The sequence below is a fragment of the Onychostoma macrolepis genome, chromosome 24, assembly GCF_012432095.1.
Source record: "Onychostoma macrolepis isolate SWU-2019 chromosome 24, ASM1243209v1, whole genome shotgun sequence".
In the NCBI taxonomy this organism is placed as follows: domain Eukaryota; kingdom Metazoa; phylum Chordata; class Actinopteri; order Cypriniformes; family Cyprinidae; genus Onychostoma; species Onychostoma macrolepis.
The window spans coordinates 2,207,260-2,234,710 of NC_081178.1; the positions used below are offsets into that span (position 1 = coordinate 2,207,260).

At 37.3% G+C, this 27,451-nt stretch overlaps 2 protein-coding genes across 4 annotated transcripts in view; both read right to left on the bottom strand.

Moving 5' to 3' along the window:
* The window catches only part of kcnh2b (potassium voltage-gated channel, subfamily H (eag-related), member 2b), a 212,431-nt gene extending 196,739 nt beyond the window's left edge, over nucleotides 1-15,692 (bottom strand). For 2 of the 3 annotated variants that reach the window (XM_058765580.1, XM_058765578.1), the window contains exon 1: nucleotides 14,589-15,692. In XM_058765580.1, coding sequence (XP_058621563.1) covers nucleotides 14,589-14,664 — 76 coding nt within the window. In that variant the 5' untranslated portion in view covers nucleotides 14,665-15,692. The remainder of the gene's footprint in view (nucleotides 1-14,588) is intronic. The other variant, XM_058765579.1, reaches the window with a different exon arrangement.
* A 908-nt stretch (nucleotides 15,693-16,600) lies between these two features.
* The window catches only part of sspo (SCO-spondin), a 94,741-nt gene continuing 83,890 nt past the window's right edge, over nucleotides 16,601-27,451 (bottom strand). The window contains 5 exon segments of the mRNA XM_058765946.1: nucleotides 16,601-16,771; nucleotides 20,726-20,876; nucleotides 21,985-22,115; nucleotides 23,694-23,754; nucleotides 25,806-25,901. Of these exon segments, the coding sequence (XP_058621929.1) occupies nucleotides 16,749-16,771; nucleotides 20,726-20,876; nucleotides 21,985-22,115; nucleotides 23,694-23,754; nucleotides 25,806-25,901 (462 nt within the window). The 3' untranslated portion in view covers nucleotides 16,601-16,748.

The following is a 27,451-nucleotide window of genomic DNA, read 5'->3' on the forward strand; positions in this document are numbered from 1 at the left end:
CCGTCAGTAATGGACTTTTGTTGTTCATTTGTCACTGAGGCAAATCCATTCGTCTCTGTATCGACTCTACAACCTAAAGTTACAGAGCAGCACTACAATTACAGAGGTCATTTACATAAAGAAGTCTTAAAGGGAACCGTTTTGCATCATTCTAAGTGTCAAAGAGGGTGAGAAAAGATCACGAGATACCTTGACTAATAAGTGGCCTTCAGAGAAAGTAGATCTGCAAGGAAATGGCAACATATGCACTGCAACAGAACTATAACAGAAAGTTATAGTTTTAGTTAAGTTTAGATTTTAGTCTTTTGTTTTATGCAGATGCAAGAAAAGACCACAAATCAATATGTAAATTAGGAATTAAAAGATCAACTAAAATTTTGTATAAACTCATAAAAGACGACCAATTAAAAAGCCATTAAAGAATGTGAATATGGTTTAATTTTCACTAAATCAATCAATGTTAATTTAAACTTTTTTTGTAAAATTAATAATAATTAAGATTACAGTTTGTAAAGTATAAATTTAAATAAAATAAATAAAATGCACCCCCAAAATTAGAAATTAGAACATAAATATCAATCACTTTTAGTTTAATTTTTACCAAAAATTAAATTAATGTTAATTTAAATTTTGTCTGTAAATAAAAACTGTAATCCAAGGCTTACAAAAATCGCTAGCTCGACGTCCCGGGGCTATTGTGTTTTCCAGTCAGGCTACTAAAATGTATCACCGCCCTGCCCGATGGGCTACCTTAAACACAGATCTCCCGCGGGTCCTTAAATTTGATACAACTAAATTGAAGAGTTTTTAAAGGCCTTAAAAAGTTTTAAATACGTTAAATGGTATAAGAAAAGTCTTCATTATAATTTCAAGAGGTCTTACAGTTGGTGGTAGAAAGGCAAGAATTGCGATATGGCTGGATTAAACTTCAAAAGGCAATTATGTCATTGAATAAATATGAGCGATGCACGTTTTGAAGTCAAAACACAGCGCGAATGTCTTTGTGAATGCATCTCTGAAGGGAACCGACTGTTCTCAGAAATGTGTCGTTGGCATTTTCATTTAATTTTGCCTATAATGCCTGATAAAACAGCGTTTATGAGCCCGGTGCTGCGTTGTGTACAGCCGTTACCGGAGAAGCCGCTATATTTCAGCCGCTCTTAAAGCGCCACCTCGTGGCACAGAATGAATTTGCATTTCCAAAAAGCCTATCTTATGTTTAGATCAATGCCCCTGTAACGGGGCTGACGAGACGTGAGACGTGCGGATCCAAGTGCAAGCTTTTATTTACAGGCATGGTCATAATACAGGCAGGGTCGAGCAATGGCAAACAGGTATGGCAGGGACAAGACAAAGAGAAATCCTAGGGCAAGCGAAGGTCGACGATGGGTGAACAGTATCCAAAAGGGCAAGGCAGAGAGATAATCCAGGTACACAGGCTATAATCCAGGCAAGGGAATAAACAGAGTCCGAACAGTGAGACAGGGGTAAATACAGGGAACACAGACTAGAAAATAACAAACGTTCCGTAAAGCAGCTGACACTAGGGGAGTGAAAAACGCAGGACAATACAGGAACTGAATAGAAACACGGAATGGCACGGAAAGGGTTAATTCAGGAAACACGGGCTAGAAAACGAACACAGGAAAACAGGCAATGCAAGACTAGGATACTAACAAAGGCTCTGTAGAGTTGCTACAGCTAGGGGAGCAGTAAACGCATACAATACTCGGCAAAGAGGAACAAAGTCCAGGGTTTAAATAAGGTATGTGATCAGTGTGTGCGTAGGATCAGGTGTGCGTGTGATTAGTGCAATGAGTGATTGGTGACAGCTGTGATCAGTAATGGATGATGGGAATTGGAGTCCATTGTGATGTGTGGTGTGAAAGTCCATGTGGTGAGCGAATGACCTCTGGTGGAGGGTGAATGGAAGTTCATGGACAGAATTCGTGACATAGCCACCCCAAGGAGCGGCTTCCAGACGCTCCTACAATATCCAGGAGGGTGGTGGAGTGGAGGCGGAACAGGGGGAGGGACGGAGGGCCAGGTCCATGTGGAAGTGGAGCAGCCGGGGACCAAAGCAGAGCCGGTAGAGCAGGAAGCCAGGGCAGAGTGGACGGGACTGGAGCCCACCAGGGCGAAGCAGGCGGGACTAGAGCCCACCAGGGTGGAGCAGACGGGACTAGAGCCCACCAGGGCGGAGCAGAAGACCACCAGAGCCAGACAGCAGAACACCACGGCGGAGCAGACGGAACAGGTGGAGCAGAAGACCACCACGGCGGAGCAGATAGAGCAGGAGCATACCATGACGGATCAGGAACCCACAGCAGAGACTGGGACCTAAGGGAAACTGAGACACAAGGAGGAGACAGAACATGCACAGACACAAGGACTGAGGTAGGGAACATGGGAAGTCTATTAACGTTTGCCCTGGTAGCAACTGAGCAGGCAGGTAGTTCACAACCAGCCACCATGGCTGGTTCAGAACAGGGCAAATGTTCAAAGATGGCCTCCTCGGCAGGTTCAAAGCAGGGCCAATGTTCAAAAGCGGCCTCCGTGGCCGTCACAAGACAGCACAAGAGTTCAGGGGCAGCCCCTCTGGCTGTGATAGGCCATGCAGAGAATTCACAGGCGGCCTCCAGAGCCATGACAGGGCAGGGCGAGAGTTCATTGACGGCCTCCATAGCCGTGACAGGACAGAACGAGAGTTCATTGACGGCCTCCATAGCCGTGACAGGACAGAGCGAGAGTTCACCGACGGATACCGCTGACACCTCTGGAGGTTCTGCAGCAGCTGCCGCCACCTCTGGAGGTTCTACAGCAGTAAACTCAGGACACAGGGAGAGTTTAGTAACGGTCTCCTTGACCACAACACAACAGGTTGAGAGTACATTACTGGGCGCCACCACCTTGCAGGGAACTGAAGCAAGCACCGCTGCTTCGAAAAGGTTCTGTAGCATGCGCCACCACCTCTGGAGAGACTGCAGTGGCCTCCATAGCTTCGGGGAGCACAGTAGCGGGCGCCACTACCTCAGGAGGCTCTGCAGTGGTTGCCACCACCTCTGGAGGTTCTACAGTGGTAAACTCAGGACACAGGGAGAGTTCATTGCTGGGTGCCACCACCATACAAGGGGCCGACGCGAGCCCCGCAGCTTCTGGAGGTTCTGCAGCGTGGACCGCCACCTCTGGAGAAGCTACAGCGGGAGCCGCCACCTCGGGCAGCTCAGCGGTGGTGTACGCAGCCCAAACGCAACACAAAGCGATTCCCATCAGGGGAAGTGCCTCAGACAGGGGAATATGCATAAGAACAGGAGGGTTAGAGTGAGTTGGTTTGGGGATACCAGCCGTGCGTGCAGACACCAGCGGTACATCCCTCAAACTAGACATCAAACTGGGATAGTGGAAGACTGACCTTGATGATCTGGGTGTGTCAGCCCGGACGTGACGTGACTCTGGACGGTCAGCGGAGACGTGACGTGACTCTGGACGAACAGCCGTGACGTGTTGTGACTCTGGACGAACAGCCGTGACGTGCTGTGACTCTGGACGAACAGCCGTGACGTGCTGTGACTTTAGGTGATCAGCTGAGACGTGACTTGACGAGCAGCTGAGACGTGAAGTGACTCTGGACGAGCAGCTGTGACCTGAAGATCAGCTTTGACTTGGCTTGATTCATGACGATCAACGGTGACTTGACATAGCTCATGCCTTTAACTGAAAATTGAGTGTTTAATCTTATCATTATACATTACTGACACTCTATCCTCCAATTTGATACTGTTAAGTGCTTTGACACAATCTGTATTGTAAAAGCGCTATATAAATAAAGGTGACTTGACTTGAAGATCAGCTTTGACTTGGCTTGACTCGTGAAGGTTAGCTATGACATGACGGGGTGTTGTTGTGGCCGCCATTGTGTGAACAGGCGTCGCTGTCATTTCAGTCACCGCTGTGGTGTTGCATTCCTCATCCGTGACACCCACAGTGAATGGAGAGCCAAAACACAACAAAGCATAGTCCATAAACTGACAGAATGATGAACACGGACCCTCGCGTCTAAGCTTATAAGCTTACAGCGGTTGATTAATGCCTTCGCAAAAAAACTCTATCAGTAAACAGACTGGTAAATGAGAGTCATTGGCAATGGACATATACTCTTGAACATAGTCCTCGAGCGATCGCGTACCCTGCTCGAGGGCTAATAACCGTCTTGCAATGTTCATACCTGGCCAATGTTCATCAGAAAAGCTGCTGGATCCTCGTGTGGCCGAGTATTCTGTAACGGGGCTGACGAGACATGAGACGTGCGGATCCAAGTGCAAGCTTTTATTTACAGGCATGGTCATAATACAGGCAGGGTCGAGCAATGGCAAACAGGTATGGCAGGGACAAGACAAAGAGTAATCCTAGGGCAAGCGAAGGTCGACGATGGGCGAACAGCATCCAAAAGGGCAAGGCAGAGAGATAATCCAGGTACACAGGCTATAATCCAGGCAAGGGAATAAACAGAGTCCGAACAGTGAGACAGGGGTAAATACAGGGAACACAGACTAGAAAATAACAAACGTTCCGTAAAGCAGCGGACACTAGGGGAGTGAAAAACGCAGGACAATACAGGAACTGAATAGAAACACGGAATGGGTTAATTCTGGAAACACGGGCTAGAAAACGAACACAGGAAAACAGGCAATGCAAGACTAGGATACTAACAAGGGCTCTGTAGAGTTGCTACGGCTAGGGGAGCGGTAAACGCATACAATACTCAGCAAAGAGGGAACAAAGTCCAGGGTTTAAATAAGGTATGTGATCAGTGTGTGCGTAGGATCAGGTGTGCGTGTGATTAGTGCAATGAGTGATTGGTGACAGCTGTGATCAGTAATGGATGATGGGAATTGGAGTCCATTGTGATGTGTGGTGTGAAAGTCCATGTGGTGAGCGAATGACCTCTGGTGGAGGGTGAATGGAAGTTCATGGACAGAATTCGTGACAGCCCCATTGTGCATATTGACACGTTTTTACGCAGCAAACACATAACTGTAAATGTGAAAGAAGTTAATGTGCCTTCTAAAAATCTAAACAATTTAGATTAATATTTTATAATATAATAATTCATGTTTGACTTATCCCTTTTCATAAAAATAATTTAAAGGCTGAAATACCATTTTATAAGATTTTTATTTTTGTGAAAACCTGTATCTGAATTGTAAATCATGTCATTTTATGGCTTAACATGTTACCACAGATATTGTCCAACCCCACTCATACGGTGTTCATTTTACTTGTACAGCTCTTAAAAAGTCATAAATTGCCTTAAATTGATTTTTAACAATTCTGCAGATACCCTGTAAATAGTAAAATAAAACTCCTTGATATTCATTGATATTTGTGTATTGAAAATGTTTTTGATTGACATGTATGGTCTTTTTTTTATTTGGGCAAGTTAAATTAATTTTCGGGCTACCAAATTCTGAAGAGTACCTGCCCTAAGGGCTACTAGGGATTTAGAAATTTTGCGAGCCCTGTAGTTTATAAATAAAATACGCCTACAGCTGAAATTACACAAATTATCTAAAATGATCCATTTGGGCTGACCTGCAGATAACTGTGAGGGAGAAAAAGAAATCAAACGAAGAAATAAAACAAACTAATAGTCACTAATAATTGAACATGTAAACATATGGCACCATAAATGACACGTCTCTCTGGTTGAAGTGAAGGGAAATCTTTAAGCGGCTGCAGTGGTGGCCGTTAGGTGATTAGTAACGCAGCGGCGCAGTATTGACGCGCTCTAACACGTTTCTCCAGGCAACAGTAAAAACAATCACAACAGAAGCTGCTTGTGTTCCTGACGGCCTTTAGCAGCTGTTCCACACTGAGACGCAACACACAACACACACGCTGTCTCTGTCCAGCTCTCAGTCCATCTGTCTCCCTCAAATGAGAACATTTACTGCCATTAATATTTCTTATTGGCCTTGGCGAGTGTTAAAATTGGACGCTGGGTGAATGTAAACGGATGGGAAACACAGAGGCCATAACCTCTTCAAGCTCCTGGAGAGACATTAGCATTGCAGTAAAAAAAAAAAAATCAACATAACCGTTCCACTTAATATATCCTGCAAATTGAGGTGTGCGGGAACATGGACAGACAGAGATGAGATAGACGTTTAAAATGAGCCATTAGACGCCACATTACTGACAAATACTGTACATAATGTAAACAATTTCTCTCCATTAGCACAAAATGCTGTAGATTTTATCCGGAGCAGTCAGTCTGGAAAACAAATGCATCTCATCCATCTAACTTCCTCCTGAGAGGAACCAGAACCTCCGTTTCCATCATGAGCGGCGTTTGTGGTTCTGTTATGTGACTGGTAAATGACTGAAGTCAGTAAACGAAAACAATATTAACTTGTTTAACTGCACTCTTAGTTTGATGCTGATACATTACAATAATCAGCCAAATAATATGTATATTATGCGAGTTAAGTAAAATATTAAATAAACAAAATGATATATGTAAATACATAAGTTAAAACAAATATAAATACATTATGTAAAAAATTCTACATGAACATTATGTAAAAAATGTACTGTAAAATATAAAAATACTAAAATATGTAAATATGTTAATATTTACAATATGAAAATTAAAATATTAAAATCTATGTAAATACGTTTATATAAGTATATTTAATAGTTTGCATAATGTATATATTAACTTAATATATAAATATATGTTAATATGTACAGTATGTAAATTATGTAAAAAAATAAACGTTTATATTAACTTATAATGTATTTACATGTATTTCCATTTTAATGTTATTTATATATTTTTATATCGCATATGTTATATTTTTAATACATTTTAATATTTGTGTATTACATTAATATGTACAGTATGTAAATTATGTAACATTAAATATATTTATATTAACTTGCAATGTTAACTTGCAAGGTTTTTATTTTATGTATTATGTAAGAGTACAGTATGTACAGTATAAATTTGTATTAACTTATAATGTATACATATTTTTTTAAATATGTATTTATTAATATGTATATTATGTAAAATAATGAATATAAAAATATATGTGCAAATACGTTCGAAATTATTTCTAGAAATGATTCTAAACTGAATCTATAAACATTTGCACATTTCCTCCCAAACACAGTGGATAGCAATGACTACTACTCTCCTACTGGGAGCTGAAAGCACCAACAAATTAGCCAAAAAAATAAAAAAACATAAATAAACAAAAAAGGGCAATGGATTAGTAAAACTGTGAATGCTCCAGCTTTGTGGAAATATGCTGACCTTTCTGTGGTGATTTAGACGCTAAATTCTGATTAGATAAGCCACGTTCAAAGCTGCCAAGATAAATATTGAAACAACTACTGATTAGCCATACATATTCATTTAGTGTGCTACAAAGTATTGCACAGGAAAATAAAAAAGACAACCAACAAGAAAGTAAATGAATCGCACGAAAATCTGATAGTCAACTTCCCTGGACAGCAGACTGATGGGAAACTTCAGCCAAAAGAGAGAAGAAGCAACAGGAAGTGATTGACTCTCCCAGCGATACTGACAGTGAGAAATACATCAAACTCCAGCCTCCTCCAGCGCCTCTCTTCCCCTCAGTAGGAGTCATGTCAACTGCATTTATCCTTTAAGTGCTTTTACATGATGGATGTTAGCACCTTCAAAAGGGCGTCAGATAAAGGCCAGAAGCAAACGCTGGAGTCTTGAGTAAATGACAGACGCTTCATGGGTCAGAAGGGAGATTTTTAAAGGTGAGAGTTTCTGTGTGGAATACAGAGGTGATTTTTGCTCACAGAGATTCTACTTTCACTGCGCGAATAAAAGCTCTTCCTCTTCGCTGTTGACGCGTTTAACATTTGCACAACTTTTAGATGCTCTTTTTTGTTTTTCTGATGAGAGTTAACCCATGTCTGTGGGTAAGCGAAGTTGCTGAAAACTCACACACACTTTCTCCATCTGTAAATGTTTTCAGGTGAATAAAGATGTTTTAAAAACAACTATTATACAAGCAGACAACCCAACAAAGAGATTTTAACAATATGCTAGATAATCTGGCATGTGGATTTCCGGGTCTATAGAAATGTCATCTCAATTTAAACACTGTTAAAATCTGCACAGAATGTGTTTGTCTGATAATGAATTTGACAAAAAAGTTATGCAAACTTAAAAAAAAAAAAAAAAAGGTTTAAAAAGAAGTCATGCAAACTGCTTCTATAGTGTTTTTTTTTTTTAACAAATATATTTTAAACAAAAAATAATAATAAAATGTACTTAAAAAATGAATTCAATTTAAAAAGAAGCACATGCAAAAATAAATAATAATAATAATAATAATAATAAATTACATTTTGACAAAAAAGTAATGCACATGCAAGTCATGTTTTCATTTTTAAATAAAAAGTAAATTGTATCTACTTATAAGTTAGTTTGATTTAAAAAGAAAGCATGTTAACTGTTACTTAAAAATTAATTTGACAAAAAAAAAAAAAAAAACAGTGGGAACTTAATTAAGAGACCTAAATTGTGTGTGCATGTAAATGAACACACCATGAGATATTAATCACTAGCCCCTGTCATGCTACAACAAACTACTGTTATTTTATTATTATTTTTGAATTTTTAATTATGCATAGGACATGGAATATGACAATTAAAAAGACAAAAGAGAAAAACACTATTATTTTTTACTGTGACTGCTAATCTCAAGCTCATTTTTCAGTCTAGGGTTTTAATTGTTTGGATATCTAATCTTGTGATCTGCACACTGTGGAAACACTACTGATGGAAAATCACCATTATCAGGCCATCCCAGCAGGTGTTTGGGTTCCTCCTCAGACCAACAGAAGAATAAATAACTTCAATGAGTGTCCTGAAAACAGAGCGAACTTCTGAAGAAACCACAGAGGAATAAAAGCAGTTCTGCAAAACCAGCCTTAATCTTGAGATTAGAATGCGGGATCCTCATCGTCTCATTGTCCAACATTAGCAGCCTGAACAAGCGCCGGCTTTAGCAGCAGACGGTATACATCAGAGAAACAGCCACAGGCACTCTGAAGATAGACAGAGTGGGCTGGATAAGAGGAACTTTAACATAAGTGTGTGCGTGTTTGTGTGAAACCTATATACAGAACGAAACAAACACTGCGACCAAAATAAGATGCATCGCAGAGGAAGGAGAGACAGATATACTGAGGGAAACCGAGAAAGAATGAATGAATCAGAGAAAACACCCTTGATGCATTATAATTAACATCTCTTGAGTTCTCAGCTGTCTCTTTATAGGAGGTGCCGATCTCCACCACCTTTGAGTCAAGGGCTAATAAAAACCAAAGCACAATCAGTCAAGGCTTTAAAGGAACAGAACACTCAAAAAGATTGTCGAGCTAACTCTGATGTCCGCATGACTGACAGAATTAAATAGTTATAAAAGCTTTTAAGTTTAAAGGTTAGTTTCATAAATGTGAACTGGTGCTTTAAAGAACCTAAAACACTGATCTGAGGACCTCTAAAGAACGATGCCAATCTATATATAACTATATAGTTAACTCGAGAACCCAAAATAAAGAGAGGCAGGCAGATAGGCCTATATTTAATAAAATATATTAATATATCTTAACATTAGATTTTGTTGAAGTTTACACTAGATGAATGCATGGCTAGATAAATATTAATATTTATATTAATCCATTATATATATGTGTGTATTAAATACATATTAATATATTATGTATTAAGTTCTTTTACTCATTCTGCATATCATTCAATCTCTCGACAGATTGTAATGTTTTTCTTGCATGCAGTGCATCAGAGTCACTAACAAACACAGAGAAAGAAAGGCACATTTGAATGGATGAAAGTGAGCTCATCTTGGTCTTTTATCTGTGAGGAAAGAACAAGCCGTGTCTCCTGAGAAAAGAGAACAATGCATTTAGCGATGAGCAGCACCTGAAAGACGACGGCAGAGGAAACAGCAAATCCTCTTTGTGTGGCTTTAACAAGGAGGAAAGCGAATCTAGTTAATTGCACGTGTGTGTGCTTGAGGGTTTTACACAGGTGTTAGTGCGCTCTTTCTCCTGCCAGCTTGTCTTGCAGATGCAAACTTGAGCCTGTTAGAGACTGTTAGACGCAAGCTCACACCAATACAACAGCCATATGTGCATGCATATGCATATAAATATGCAAAACGGTATGCATGCAAGCTGAGCTGAAGAGCAGATACAATCACCAAGATCTTAAGATTGCAAACAAACTCCTCATCTTGACTTGTTTGGGACACGTCCTGCACTGTAATTTAAAACTTACACCATGTTTCTTTATCGCTCTGACATGTAAATAATGTAACGCTGTCCTGTACACTAATATCAGTGCAAATACAACAACTGCAGTACAGCAAATCTCTACAAACTAATGCTTGGTGTAGGAGTTTGCAGATTAGAGAACAGGAGCGACAGAGGCAGAAAGAGAAAGAGAAGGTAGAATGGACACCTGTACCACGGTGAAATTTAATCACACCAACTCCTCTGACAGCGTGCCGATAAGACTGTGATCTCACCCGCTCTCCATTACAGAGAGAGAGAGAGAGAGAGACAGCATAGCAACCACTCTGCATCCCAGAATACTGGCAGAAGTAGACCATGACAACTCAGCAGCGATGTGACAGCGAAGCTGGCGATGGAAAAACACAACTTTATATAGAAAACTATAAATACTCCACCTTAACGCTGAGCAAAGTTCAGTGTGGTGGGGAAATGTGCATCTCAGACTCTCCTCTGATGCTTCTGTCCTCTAAAGACTTTATGATACTGTATTAAAATTACAATGAGATGAGAGACAGAACAGAAGAAAGAAGAACAGAAAGCTGTTCATGAAAAGTTGGGAAAATAGAATGGGTCTAGATAGATAGATAGATAGATAGATAGATAGATAGATAGATAGATAGATAGATAGATTTGAACACTATTATATATTTATATTATTATGGATGGATGGATGGATGGATGGATGAAACAATAAACAACAGAGAGACAATGGATAGATAGACAATAGATGGATGAATTGATAAAACGACAGACAGATGGACAGATAGCTAGAATGATAAACAGAACAACACATCAATAGATAGATGAGCGATGGAGATAGATAGATAGATAGATAGATAGATAGATAGATAGATAGATAGATAGATAGATAGATAGATAGATAGATAGATAGATTTAAACACTATTATATATTTATATTATTATGGATGGATGGATGAAACAATAAACAACAGAGAGACAATGGATAGATAGACAATAGATGGATGAATTGATAAAACGACAGACAGATAGCTAGAATGATAAACAGAACAACACATTAATAGATAGATGAGCGATGGAGATAGATAGATAGATAGATAGATAGATAGATAGATAGATAGATAGATAGATAGATAGATAGATAGATAGATAGATAGATAGATAGATAGATTTGAACACTATTATATATTTATATTATTATGGATGGATGGATGGATGGATGGATGGATGGATGGATGAAACAATAAACAACAGAGACAATGGATAGATAGACAATAGATGGATGAATTGATAAAACGACAGACAGATGGACAGATAGCTAGAATGATAAACAGAACAACACATCAATAGTTAGATGAGCGATGGAGATGATAGATAGATAGATAGATAGATAGATAGATAGATAGATAGATAGATAGATAGATAGATAGATAGATAGATAGATAGATAGATAGATAGATGTGGAGTGATGAAGTCATTCTCGTAGGAGTTCTCTCTCTTTCTCTCGGGACTCGGTCTCTCTGGCAGTGTCTTCAGCAGTTACCACAGTGATGCTCGTGTTGCTGTTGTTCTCTGTTGGTCTCACGGCTCTGTGAATGCGTGTTTGGTTCTGACCTCACGCTTCAGAGACACTGGGCCGCAAATATCACCTAAAAACTGGCATATCAGCCGCGAATGTACTTGTGGGACACATGCATGGGCCGCTTTTATTTTTGGGTTATTGTTTTGTTGCAGCTATTGTTCTCATCTGACATTTCATCTCATCTACCGAACACCAGAGAGAAAACACTCTCAAACGCTGAGTTTTTAATATTCGGCTGAGATATCAAAATCGTGTTTGCTCACAACTGGAAGCACACAGTGTTCTTTTTGAACCGGTCTAGTGTGAGACTTCAAGGCTAGAAAAACAGATCCAAGCCATCTGTAGAGAAACGCTGACGGAGAAACACTAGCGGCTTCTGGTCAATGCGATGACCACGTGTAATGAAATGCACTTTTGAAGGACTCTTACTGTTCAATAACTCCTAAGCACTTCTCAAAAGCTTGCGATGGGTTTTGATGGAAGGTAATAAATTATTTAAAGCGCCCGAGGGAGAGGCGCGGCATCTTGAAAGAGGAAGGGTAGTGGTAAGGTTAAGATGGAAAGTGAAAACATATGGATTTCTATCACTTCTGACCAAATGATGCAAACCAGACTTGATTTATAGCAATTCAGAACCGTTTCAAACTATTTGGGTCTTCATTATGAACTAATAACTCACTGAATATTAAACAACAATGAAGATAATTTATCATTTGTGAATATGTCATACCGTAAATATGTCAAAACTTAATTTCTGATTAGTAATATGCATTGCTAAGAACTTCATTTGGACAACTTTAAAGGCAATTTTCTCAATATTTAAATTTTTTTGCACCATCAGATTCCAGATTTTCAAATAGTTGTATCTCGGCCAAATATTATCCTATCATAACAAACCATACATCAATGGAAAGCTTATGGTCCAGGGTCGCATATAAGTATATGAGTCGATTCCTACTGACATTTGGCCATTCGTCTGGATATTGTAGGGTGATATAATTTGTTTTTAATAAAGCATCAATCACCTAGCCTATGTGCAAACATCTATGAAGTATTCATAATTCAGAATTATGGACTGACATTTTCACTCTACTATTATTGACAAGGACATCTGTCTAAAGACAGTATTCATTATCTAAGCAGTCTAAATGTTTGAGATAATCAATGGAAGACGGTACTGAAGAAATATTTGGTATTCCATAGGGAAAACATCCTATTATTCCTCCCTGGAGCTGAAACATCAACGCACAAGGCAGTCTTACAAAATTGCCCATTTTTTGCAGTGTTACTCACTGATGTCACCTTCACTGTTTCCCAGCACAAAAAACATCACAAGCTGCTTCAGAAAACGAAACAATTCCGGTCTGAGACAGATGGAAATGAAGACTGATCAGCTCTTTGAAAGCCAGTTAGATTTTGGAGGAAGCTTCAGTAAGAAGATTCGCATCTGAGACTCCTTGCATGAATCTCCATACCTGTTATACCAGCGAATGCATCACGAAAAGTGAGGCTAATTAAAGTTTTAGAACTCAAAATCACATGCGAGGGTAACAGCACAAGCTAATTCAATTCAACTCTAAACTACTTCAGTTTAGATGCATTTATCTCATCAGACCTAAAATAACATTGCATGAGACTCACAAATGAATAGGATAGTCACCAATGGATGAAAAACTGAAGTATCTGGAAGCTATTCAAGTAGCAAGGAAAATAAAATGGAAATTGAAAAATATATGTAAAGGACTATACACTACAGTATAATCTGATCAGCACCAAACATGTCTAAATAAAGGATGATGTACAGCCTGATACAGAAACTCCCTGCTCCTGACTCTATATGATCATTAACATGCATATATCATCATAATATATGTGACTCTGGACCACAAAACCAGTCATAAGTAGCATGGGTATATTTGTAGCAATAGCCAAAAATACATTGTATGGGTCAAAATTATACATTTTTATGCCAAAAATCATTAGGATATCAAGGAAAGATCATGTTCCATGAAGATATTTTATAAATTTTCTTACCGTAAATATATCAAAACTTAATTTTTGATTAGTAATATGCATAAGGTCTGCATTTGGACAGCTTTAAAGGCGATTTTCTCAATATTTAGATGTTTTTGCACCCTCAGATTCCAGATTTTCAAATAGTTGTATCTCAACCAAGTATTGTCCGATCATAACAAACCATACATCAATGGAAAGCTTATTTATTCAACTTTCGGGTGATGTATATAAATCTCAATTTGTTATCAGTGTTATCATTTGACACTGTAGCTATGATACACATTAGCAAGTCTCATGAAAAAACTTACTGTGGTGATACCATGTTAGGTCGATATATAACATGATACTGAGTGTTATATACTATTTTACCATGGTATTCTCCAAGCTATTTGCAAGAATACCACACTGTAAAGTGCAGTAGCGTGTAGTTGACATATTAATGTGTGATTTTCTACCTGATCTGACCTTTAAAACTGCTTTCATTGGAGTAATCTAATACACTCAGGTGAATTCTGTCATAATATTTCTGTCAGGAATAAACCGTTACCTGAAAAGCGCGGTACAGCCAAAAAAGTAAAAAAAAACAATAACAACATAGTAGGCTATTCTGTGAGTATAACACTGTAAATAAACACAAACTTACTTTGACTCTCGAATTTCCTGATGATCGTGTCGAGGAAAGTGTTTTGCGGCGCGACGTGCCCCCGTCGAACCGGCATCCTCACGCGCGCAGTCCAGCGGAGTGTCTCGAGCTCAAGCTGACCTTCCCGCCACTCTCTTCGCGCCCTGGGCACGCGAGGCTCCGCACAGCGGCAACTTCATCAGCAACGCTCAACGCTCACTTATCCAAGTTTTCTATAGGCGAGTGGGGTACTGTTCACGTCGCGTAATTCCTCAAAAACGATCCCAGGTCCGGTAAAGTGACGCCAGACTAATTTAGCTCGTGACATGTGGGACGCTGAACTCTGTGTGACTGGAACGCGTTCGCGAGGTAACGTACCCTAATTTTACCATAGTTGAGTCCTCGGGTATCCCTTTGTCCAATTAAAGCGCTCTTCTCAGTTTTCATTCGGCGAAAAAAAAGCGCTTCGGAGAAAAGAGATGCGATTCATTTGACGCGTGTATCGGTCCCGCGCTCCTCCCGTTTCGATGGTGACCAACAACAACGAGCGTCTATTTAACTACAAATATCGCTAAACTTAAATAATTAACGTTACTGTTCTGAATAGGAAGCGTGATGTCTGCGTCTATTTAATTAGCTACAAATATCGCTAACTTAATTACTGTTCTGAATATAATTATAGTGCAGAACAGCAATATGCGCAGTTATAAAAAAAAAAAAAATAGCGGTATTTGAAAAGCGCAAAACTACAGATAAATAACGATTGTAGAAATTATAAATAGGCACAGTTCATTTCAATCCGTGCCATTCGGCTCCTTTCGCAGGTGTCGAACCCTTGATGTCGTCATGCCCTGGGCTTTTGTGGAAATGACCAGAAATCACGGGTCGCAGATGAAAGGTAAACTGGGATACTTCACGCTTGTCCAGACGAGCATCAAGAGCGATCGCCGAAAGCGACGCGGACTCCATGCGCGATCTCCTGACTCACCTGACAGTTCAGCTTTTTGCGCTTTGTTTTCCACCTTCGGCGGAGTCGCGCTGTCACACTGTACATGATACGTCACCGGCGATGCACGCGCGGCGGACGTGGGGTTTCCCTGCGCCGTCACGCGCGTGCAGACAAAAGGCGCTCCTCGTGGACATAACGGCAGTACTATGCGTTTGCGCGGAGGTTTTTTAGTGCAATAACATCGATTTCGCAACTTCTTTTGCAATTAGCGCGAGAAGCCAAAACAGTGGAGTTCTACATTCTTAGCGAAATCTCTCTTCATATGATTTGTTTGGGTGCGCGAGATGGGCTTCACAAGGGGGCGCGGCGCTTTTTCCCCATATTTAGGCAGACTGTCTTTGAAGCATCCCAGCAGTGAGATCTTACAGCCTCCTCCCCCCCATCCATCCCTTTCATTCACTATCAGCAAATGATCTTGTGGTGAATGCACCACTTGCACAAGGTGGAAATGCAATAATTCGGATGCATTTGTGCTTTTTTTCTTCTTCAATTCACTTCCAACCTTGTCTGATTTACACAGTATTTACACAATAAACCCAGAAATACTGAAAAGGTTAGTTTAATTGCTGCATCAAAATTTTAAGCAAAATCAAAGAGCAAACCTGCAGTTCATTGCACTTTTATCAATAATTTTGAATTGAATTAATGATGAAGAAACTAGTTTCCATTCAAAATCATAAAATGACTGAAATGAATACATTTTTAGGTGGTTAGAATTTAAAATTTTACTTGGAAATGTAAAATGGCTACAGAATAGATTGAGCACATTTAGAAATAAATAATATCTGAAAATATGTGATGTAAGAAGCTATATATAAAATAAAGTTTTAAATATCAAACCAGTGTGTTAATACACTTAAGTAAAAACAAACATTTATTAAAGAAATAATTTGTCATGAAACGTGAAAGAAGATTTTCTTTGGCAATAATAATAATTCATTTCTTTATAATCAACAGAGCTAGTATAATAAAGAGCATTTCATTAAAATACAAACATTAAAGCCTGAAAAAAGTCATAAATCATAACATAATTTAAAGGCTGTACAGAATGTAGATCTCGTAGAGCTTTAGGAAATATTGAATAGAAAAGATTCAGTCATATAATGACAAGCTACATGAAGAACACTTGACGAATAAGAGGACGCAGCATCTGTCCATTCATCAGTGGCCATTCAACGTCTCGACAGGTCTCCACCTGGGGAAAGTGGAAAAGTAGATGAACATCGGGGAATCTGGCAGCTCTTGGGAGTATTTTAACTTGGCATCTTGATTCATACCTTTCTGAAAGTTCACTGTACGCCCTGAGCATAAGCTGCACATGAAAAATTCATTGAATATGCATTCAGTGGCCTGAATCGGAGTCAGCACCCATGGTAACATTTAGTCCCTGAAACACTGCAAAAACTCATTATTTTTGTCTTGTTTTGTTACTTGAGATGTACAATAATAGAAATTAATCAGATTGGAGAAATGTAGCATTGCATCACTTGCTCACAAATGAATCCTCTGCAGTGAATGGGTGCCGTCAGAATTAGCGTCCAAACAGCTGATAAATTCATCACAATAATCCACACCACTCCAGTCTATCAGTTAACATCTTGAGATGACAAAAGCTGAAACCATCATTAAGATGTTTTTAACTAAAATACGAGTCTGTAATCTATAATAACGCTTCCTTTAGAGAAAAAGTCTGAACCAGGAGAGAAATCTGCACAGATCAAGCATCATTTACAAGCCAAAACAGTTCTGAACAAAAATGTGTGCGGTTTTTGATGTGAGACAACAGGAGATTTTTTTTTTTTTTACTGGAGGAAGCGTTTTGGATCATGGACTCATATTTTAGCCAGATGCAACAGTTTTATGTTGAAAACATCTTAATGATGGACTTATAAACATGCAGCTTTTGTCTTCTCAAGATGTTAACTGATGGACTGGAGTGGTGTGGATGACTGTGATTTTATCAGCTGTTTGGACTCTCATTCTGACGGCACCCATTCACTGCAGAGCATCCATTGCTGAGCAAGAGATGCAATGCTACATTTCTCCAAACCTGATGAAGAAACAAACTCATCCTAATCTTGGGTGGCCTAAAGGTGAGTAAATTTTCAGCTTTTTTATTTTTATTTTTGTGTGAACTATTCCTAAATGTGACCCTGGACCACAAAACCAGTCTTAAGTCGCTGGGGTATATTTGTAGCAATAGCCAAAAATACATTGTATGGGTCAAAATTATCCATTTTATTTTATGCCAAAAATCATTAGGATATTAAGTAAAGATCATGTTCCATGAAGAAATTTTGTAAATTTCTTACTGTAAATGTATCAAAACTTCATTTTTGATTAGTAATATGCATTGCTAATAACTTCATTTGGACAACTTTAAAGGTGATTTTCTCAATATTTAGATTTTTTTGCACCCTCAGATTCCAGATTTTCAAATAGTTGTATCTCAGCCAAATATTGTCCGATCCTAACAAACCATACATCAATGGAAAGCTTATTTATTCAGCTTTCAGATGATGTATAAATCTCAATTTCGAAAAATTGACACTTAAGACTGGTTTTGTCGTCCATGGTCATGAAAAATGAGCTTGTTTTTCCTTAGAATAAAGTTCATTAAAGTTTTTGGCGTTTTATTTAATTTTTTTTCCTCTTGTATTAATTTTGATCCTTTTTTCTTTTTAGAAAACAATACTTGTCATTTTGCATCTCAAGTGGGTGAAATGGATCTTGATTTAAGAATGTTTACATATTTGTACTGGAAAACAAGAGAAATTAAATTAAAAGACTGAAGAAGAAAAACATTTTTGCAGTGCATCATTATATATTTAACCAACATAACTGCAACCAGTGATGACAAACAGATGTAAGCCTGGTAAGTTCTTGCTTATTGATTGGAAATTGTCATTACGATGTGACTTGGTTGGAATAAAACTGACATCTCAAGCTAATTCATATTTCACTCTTTTTCACTTCTCAACAAAGACAGGAAGCTTTTAGCGCTAGTGCCAAACAATAAAGAGCAAAGGAAGCGCATTATGTGTGTAATTGATGCTTTGTGTGTATTTTATCATTCTTGTGGTGCCACAGGGAATTATGGGAAATAGTGTGGTCGCGAAAGCCTGTCGCCTCATAAAGCGGCTAAATGAGTGTTCTAGAAAGTTTTATGGATGTTTTTCATCAACAATACACAATGCATTCAAACTAAATTGAACAACATTCACAATGGCAGTTTAATTACGATCAATATATCAGGTTCTTTAATTGGCACACCCTCCACTTGAAGAAAATCCAAAGTTTCCACACTGGTGCCGTTCATTTGTGCCCGTCTCGTAAATCCCCTCATAATGTCATGACTTGAAAGCTGCATAAGTCAGACAGATGATCTCTTCAGAGCCCACAAAAATTTGTTATTCAAACCTTATTTCATTTTTAGAACAAATTTTGCAGCATTGTTTACACAGCCCACGAGCGTATCGGTAAATATCAATCTGCATGAAATGGCTCCATGATGCCGTACGATAAAAAATGTGACCCCTCTAAGTGAAGTCCCAGAAATTCAATTAGCTAATGAGATCAATCGCAGTAATGAATGACTAAACACTGATGAGAAGCAGCCTGATGGAATTAGGCATGTAGGAAACGCAGCGTACATTACAATGAGGGTGGCACCGTCTCATTACAGCCTGCTCATTATAGCATAAGAACATCATGTTTTGGTTATGAATGTATCGTTGACATAATGGAAATACTGCATACCCTTCAGAGACGACCATTAAACATCATGAATAATTCATGTATGTCAACATGATAGTTACTTCACCCAAAAATCATCTACACACCCTCACGCTCCAAACTCATCATATTCTTTCTTTTCTCTGTAAAATACAAAAGGAGACGTTTGGCTGAATGTCTGAGCTTCTGTTTTTCATACAGTGAATTTATACTTGGAGAAAAAAGCACAATAAAAGCAGTTTGCAAGTCGTCTGAAGTCATACGATAGCTTTAAGTTATGAATAGGCTTGATTTTAATTGTTCTCCTGCATTATCAGTGAAAAACAGCTTAATTTTCTCACAAAAACTTTCTTTAACTCTTAAACTGACTTTTTTTTTCCTACCAAATAATGTTTCTACTATAAAGTAATACTTGTGTCTCTAAGTAGATATATGCCCACACTGATTTATTAAATAAATGATTTGTAAGCCTAAATGCCTGTTTAAGTAATTATTGTGTCTACTCTGAAAAGTGAATTTGATCATCTTAGTTGGCTTTATTCAACAGTACTTCAATTTATCTGTTTATTTCTGGAAAATAAAATATATTTTATATGGTAAATAGTCCAAGATGTAAGTATGTATATGACTTTATGTATATATATATATTTTATATGTATATACTGAAACATTACTATTTGTTAGAAAAAATGTCAATAGTTCAAGAAAGTTATATGGGTAAAACAAATAGGAAAAATTATTGAGTATTTATTAAGTAAATTAATAAATTTAATTATAAAAAAATCTTTATAAAAAAAAAAAAAAAATCATTAATTTAGCAGATTTAATCATTTAATTTAATAATTCACAATAATTTTGCCCCCGTACTGATTTATTAAATAAATGATGCATTCGTTATATAACTTCTAAGCATTAATGCATAATGTAATCAGTAATCAGTGCATCTACTCATCTAGTTGAAATGAGTTTTATAAAATTAGTTGCTCTAATTTATAGTAGTTCAATGTATCCATTTATTTTGGGAAGATAAAAAATATATATTTTGCATGGTAAATAGTCTAAGAATGTATGTATATGACTTTAAGTGTACATATTTTGCATTTTTTTCTTATTGTTACAGTTTAATAAAATGTTTTTAAAAAGCTACAAACACTTGTTTTTGGTCCTTTTTGGTGCTTGACAGTATAATTCACTATCCACTTGTCTTGTATGGAAAACAGAAGCTCAGATATTCTGTAAATATCATTTGTTTTCATCAAAAGCAAACCCTTCTCTTGGGCCTTTGTCCTCACAAACTGCCATGCGTTAACACCGCGTCAATCTTTCCAAACAAAGCGGAGAGGAGAGGAGATTCATCCCCTGATGTCAGAGACACAGAATGTTGTTTGAGGCCGTTTCCTCTGGCTTTACCCACCCTGGCAGCTGGTGCACTCGCAGCTGTGAATGACGGGCAGAACGACGGGCTCGACGTCTCCGCTGGCGCACCGCAGGCTGAGGAAGCGCACGGGGTTCTGCGGGTCCAGCCTGTAGCTGCAGCAGTCACAGAACGCCTGCAGATACGGCTCCTGAGAGAGAGACGGATGCGTTATCAGAGGCCAGAGCGGACAGGAAAAGAGCCAAACCCACGGATAACAATCCAAATTGTCTTCACGCTACATTTACTAAAATGCCAATGGCCTGCTCTCTTTGATGGAGCGGAATGGTGGGATCATTTAGAGCGGCGCGGGCCGCGTTCGCTCTCTCTCTGAGCCCATTAGGAGACGCAGAAGGAGAGGGCAGATGTGATGACAAAAGAGGGAAAAGAGAGGTGCGAGTTTGCCGTTAAAGCTGGAGCGTGGCGACCAGGCAGACTGGTTTCCAAGGCAACCTGACAGAAGTTTCCAGTTCAAACACATTTTAAAATAGTTGCAGCAAACATTCACACTGATGAAACATTTAAATCAAGAACGAGGAACACAAGCCAGGCTCAATTTGGCGCTTTAGTGCTGTTAGAAATCAGTGACTGATTGTTATGTACAGCATGAAAAGGTATCAGACATGATGGGGATTCGTTTATTATAGCATGAATCTGATCAAATATTTATCACAATCTGGATGAACTGTTATACTATTTACCGTAATATAAGGTAAGATCAATACTGTTAACCATAAAACATATTATATATATCCATCTTGACCAATATTAGCATTTATCTTAGATCATCAATGGTAATTATATCAAAATAAATAATATAAACAGTAGTTTTTTAACAGTTTTTCAGTTTCTACTGAAATAACAAGACATTAAATAAATAAATAAATAATTTTGACACCTCTTTTTAGTATGTAATTTTTTAAAAATATTTATACACAATTCTGAATAATTTTCTGAATAATCTAGTACACCACTGATCTATAATATGCTTTATTGGTAACCGTATTAATCTAACAATGTAATTAATATAACAGTGTGTAGTTATTGACCAAACGTTTTATGCTACCAGTATTCGGCAGACTTTCCACATTGATGCATTTATAACACATAATGCATCCAATATCTTATAAGCAGAATAATTCGTAAGTAGATAAAAATCTAGATTGATGCATAAAATACGTTAATATCCTGTAAAAGGTCATGCAGCACTTCACAGATCAGAGCTCAGAGCTCACGGTGAACGACACGGCGACACGCACCTCCAGAATGACATCGGTCCGGGACAAACAGCGCCCTCTGCAGAAGCTGACCTCCACGTTGTCCAGGCGACAGTCGCCCTTGGTGATGTTCCTGACCTCAGTGTAACGACGGCACTCGGCAACCGGATCCTCTGGAGACGAGAAAGTGATGTTCACAGGAAAAAATAGGACAGAAGAAGAGAGAGCAAGACAGCGATTAACAGAAGAAGAATTACAATCAAAAGAAACACATTTGATTTAATGAAGGATCTCTGAGAAACTCAAGACAATTGAGAGAGTAATCTTTGTTTTTGTTACGTTTCATTCAAATATAATAACTTGCTTCATCTCAGAAACCACTTACATCCTATTTTTCAACCACCTGTCATTTTCACCACTTTTCACCATTCAACTGATTCCTGATGGATAAAATCAAATCTCCCTCAATAAATATCCAGTTTCCCTCAGAAATACATCATATTATAGAAGTAAAAAGGGTTAAATAGCATTTCATGTTGACTTTAATTTACACTTATCAAACTAAAAAAAATCAAAATGCAAATGTATTGAAATTACCAACCTAAACATGCAAAATGATTCATATAGTTTGAATAGGGCAACTGATCATTTTTAAAATGCATAAACATTGTTATACTTTTCAATGGTAACACTTTACAATAAGTTAATAGCACTAGTTAATGCATTTAACTAAAATTAACTAACAATGAGCAATATATTTGTTACAGCACATATTTATCTGTCACCGTTAGTTAATAAAAATATAAATATTCATTGTTAGTTTGCATTAGCTAATAAATAATATTAACAGATACAATTTTTGATTTATATTATTACAGTATCAGTATTAGTAGTAGTATAATATTATTATATTAATATAATTGTATATTATAATTATAATATAAATTATATTATTATTATTATTATTATTATTAATGTATTATTATATTATTCGTTGTATAATAATAATTATTATTACTACTTTTATTATTATTATTTAATAACATTTACTGATACAACTTTTGATTTTAATAATATATTAGTAAATGTTGAAATAAGCATTAACTATGATTAATAAATGCTTAAAAATGTATCATTGTTAGTACATGTTTACTAATGTACACTAGTTAACTAATGTTAATAAACAAAACCTTATTGTAAGGTGCAGGAATTGGGAAAACTGTAAAAACAGGAATGTTTTCTATTACCAGTCACATAACTATATTAAGGAATAGCACCATGGAGTTTTATTTTATCTGACTTCAACAAGTTGGAAAGAATTTCTTCCTGCATTTTAAAATTGATAATCTTATTTATGATTCCATTCTAACTAACCATGCATGATTATATGGCTAGAAGTATTTTATTATTTGCATTCAGTGATGATTTATAAGAATGAAGCATTTGAATGCGGTTGTTACTCCTGAAACTTTCCAGTGCACTGCACGGTTTGAGAATTTTTGAACGTGTCAGCATTTTTATATCGCACAAATTACCCGAACGGATCCTTTCAGTGGAGAAGAACTTACACCGTCCTGCAATCTCTGGAATGTAGTTACACGGCTGGATCTGGAGTCGGGCTGTAGTTTGACTAGCTAAAGCTCCAGTATGCTTAATGATGTGTACTACACCAATCGTCTGTGGCACATGAGAAGTGCTGACAAACATCAGCGAACGACTTCCCTATTAGTGGGATACTGTGTGACTCTTACCTGGAAACTCTCTGCGGCACACGGGACAGCAGCTCTCCGCTTCCAACACCTTCACTTCACCCTGGAAAACAGAGCAGGAGAGAAAGCATATCAGAGGTGCAGGTGGCTGAGAATAGCTCGTCGGCGAGATGGACGGATGCTGACAGTACAGACGAGCATCAAGCTGTGAAAGCCTCCATACGACTGCCGCCGGGCCACAGGGGCTCAGACATTTACACTGAAAATATGGAGTAAAACTGAGAATCGACAGGTAATGTATGACATGTCTGTTTGGCTTGTTATTCAAATATATACACACACAATGCATATGGGCAGATGACATTTACATTAGAATATGATTATTCAATGTGACCTACAGTGTATCAAACTATACATTTATGCATCATGCAAAAGTACCCGTCAACTAAGTTTATTAGGGATTTTTAAAAAGTCTGTTTAAGAGTGAACCAAACCAACCAGCTATATGAGGTCGGGTTATTATCAATAAATAAAAACGAATAAAAATGTAAAAACTAACAAAAAAAGTTAGACTTTAATTTTTAAAAAGTCTTTGTTTAAGAGTTATAAGCAATGTCCAAAACCAAGGCAGGACTATAATAATAATTATAATTAACTAAATCTAAAACCATTCAAATTGTTTAACGAAATAAAATTTAACTGAAATAAAATAAAATAAATGAATGAATGAATAATAAAAAAATAATTTCATTTAGGTTAACTTGATGTACTAAAATAACTAAAACTAAAACTGGACTAAAAAAAAACTATACTAAAAAAAACTATATAGACATTTAAAAAATGACAAAAGCACAAAAAAAGAAAATATAGAAATAAAACCTCATTTTAAACATTAATAAAAACAATAATGTTATCTCAATGATACTAAATAACACTTCTATGAGGTAAATTGCAACATTACAAACCCTGATTTGAATAAAAAAAGAATTTAAACATCAGACAAAGAGACAAAGGCACAAGACAGCTTAGTGAGGGAAACAACTACAATCGAATTAAAAAAACTATCAAATTAAGAGCGATGGACAAATATAGAACTATTCATTTGTTGATTATATCTATAGAAATCATATATTTTAAGCTTATATGCACACACCATTGATTAACAACCTCTGAGCTCACAGCAAAACTGTCTTTAAAGGTGTATAAGTTATCACTAAAAAGTTGTATTTAACATGTTTTATTTTGTTTTAATTAACACATGTTCCTTGACATCAACAAGTTGGAAAGCATTTGATTCTAACTAGTTGTGTATGCTTATATGGTTAGCATTATTTTTTATTAATATTATTATTTGCATTTTGTGTTGTTTGTTTGCAGATCTCCTGCGTTTGAATGCAATTGTTACTCCTGAAACTTTCCAGTGCACTGCATGACTTGAGAGTTTTCACAGTTTCAGCACATCAGCACTTTTATATCTCACAATTTATCTGAACTATCTGACTGTTTGCAACTTTGAAAACTCTTTTTGTTATATTTCTGGAATTCAGTTTGGTGCCGCCACAGGCAGAGAAATGAAACACTATGAAAGTCCAGTCTGCGTTTATTTTAGTCTGTGATTATTAGTTTGGAGTTATTATAAGAGGAACACTCATTCGGTGAGGTGTGACATTTACTTGTGCCGGCGGCAGAAATGCAAATTGGGTAATTTGATTTGGACTGAATGAAGAAGAACAAATCGTCTAGAAACCAGAGGGAGTATTTTTAGTTTCTCTTTGAACAGATCTTCTCCCAGTGATCAGCAGGAGCCCAGAGGAGATTTTGGGTTCCTCTGAGACGCTGCAGAAGCTTCCTTAAGGGTGCTGAGCTTCTGAGATGTCCAGGCGTCACTCCAGAGCCATCTGGGACATTATCCCTGACCGGAGCGGTTGCCTGGACAACGGGTCGGTCTATTTCCAGCATCTGGTCCTCTAACGGCGTCCTGCTCTCTTACTGGGCTCATTACTGATGCAAGGCTATTCACTGGTTATTTGGCCGACGCATGTGAAACCGAACAGCAGTGGATGTCTAACGGAGAATATACTGGAGAAATGTCACATCTTTCAGTGTGTGAGGTGAAGGAAAGTGAATATGAAAGACAAACGACACATTTCTTACCTCAGAGCAGTGAAGGGGAGGACAATTTGATTGACAGTGTTTCTGGCCATTGATACAGCGACATGACTGACAGCCATCCACCCACTCGGACCCTGGCTGTGACACACAAAACACAGCGCACAATTCATTAATATTTACATTAATGTGCTTGGACAGACACCTCCTACTAAAATTCTAAAAGTTGCAGATAATATTTTGTGCCTGTGTTTTGCATTCAACAGTGTATTAATAGTAGTATCATAATAGTGTATTATATTCACAATAGTGTATATGTATATTAAAATGGATCAAAAGTGAATTAAAATTTTTTTTATATTAAAATCAAATATATATTTTGATATATTTATACAATGTTTATAATAATTAATTTAATATATATTGCCATTACCATTTTAATTAATACTTTTATTCAGCAAGGAAGCATTAAATTGATCAAAAGTGACAGTAAAGACATTTATAATGTTACAAAAGACTGTAAATTCTGTCCTTTTGAACTTTCTACTCATCTGTGAATCCTGAAAAATAAAATGTATCACAGTTTCCACAAAAAATATTGTGCAGCACAACTGTTTGCAACATTGATAATAATCAGGAATGTTTGTTGAGCAGCAAATCAACATATTAGAATGATTTCTGAAGATCATGTGACACTGAAGACTGGAGAAATTATGCTGAAAATTCAGCTTTGATTACTGCAGTAAATTACATTTTAAGAGATATTCACATATGCAATAATGTTTCACTTTTTTGACTAAAGTGCCCCTATTATGGATTTTCGAAAATGAGCTTTCATGCAGTGTGTAACACAGCTCTAAGTGATTGAAAACATCTTGTAAAGTGTTAAATCTGAAAGTGCACCGTCGACTCTGAATCATTGAAACGAGTCGTTTTTAAAACGAATCCCAAGCCGTTTCATGTTGACCTCAACATGAAGCATTAGCATATTGTCCACCCACTTGTTGGTCTTTTCGTGTTGGTCTGAATGAAAATGCTAATTCATTCTTTGCCACTAGGTGCCTTTTGGAGCGGTAAAAATAGCTGTTTCCCCGGTAACGCTGCACGCAAAGCAGCACTGCTCTCACAAACACTGCTTTATCAGTCATTACAGGCATGATGAGATGAAAATGAGGCCAATCGACCAATCAGATTAGAGTCACGCAAAAGAGGGGTTTGGAAAAATGAATCGTTGAGCGAATCGTTTGGAAGTTGTTGAGCAAATAAGGTAAAAATTAATGCATATTATAAGACAATGAAAGTGTTTTTTGACCTTGCATGCATGTCAACCTGTTGTTGGAGACTCCCAAAACCACAATATGAACCTTTCATTACCCATAGAAGGGGCACTTTAAATAAATGCAAGAGCAACTTAAGAGAAAAAAAAAAAAAAACATGTATTCATTTTTTTTACAAATATTAGTTATCATTAGTTAATTATATTTTTAGTTATTTTTAGTTTGTTTTTCTTAGAATAACATTGTTCAATCATTCATAATAAGACCAGGAGCATGAATTAATAAAGTAAATCGGTGAATTTAAGCTAAGAATCAAATACTACAACAGGTTCTTTTGAATGGAGAGTTTGTAAATATTGATCTGCTGTTAATATATTATTGTGTATGTACTGTATACCATCCATCCATGTTGTG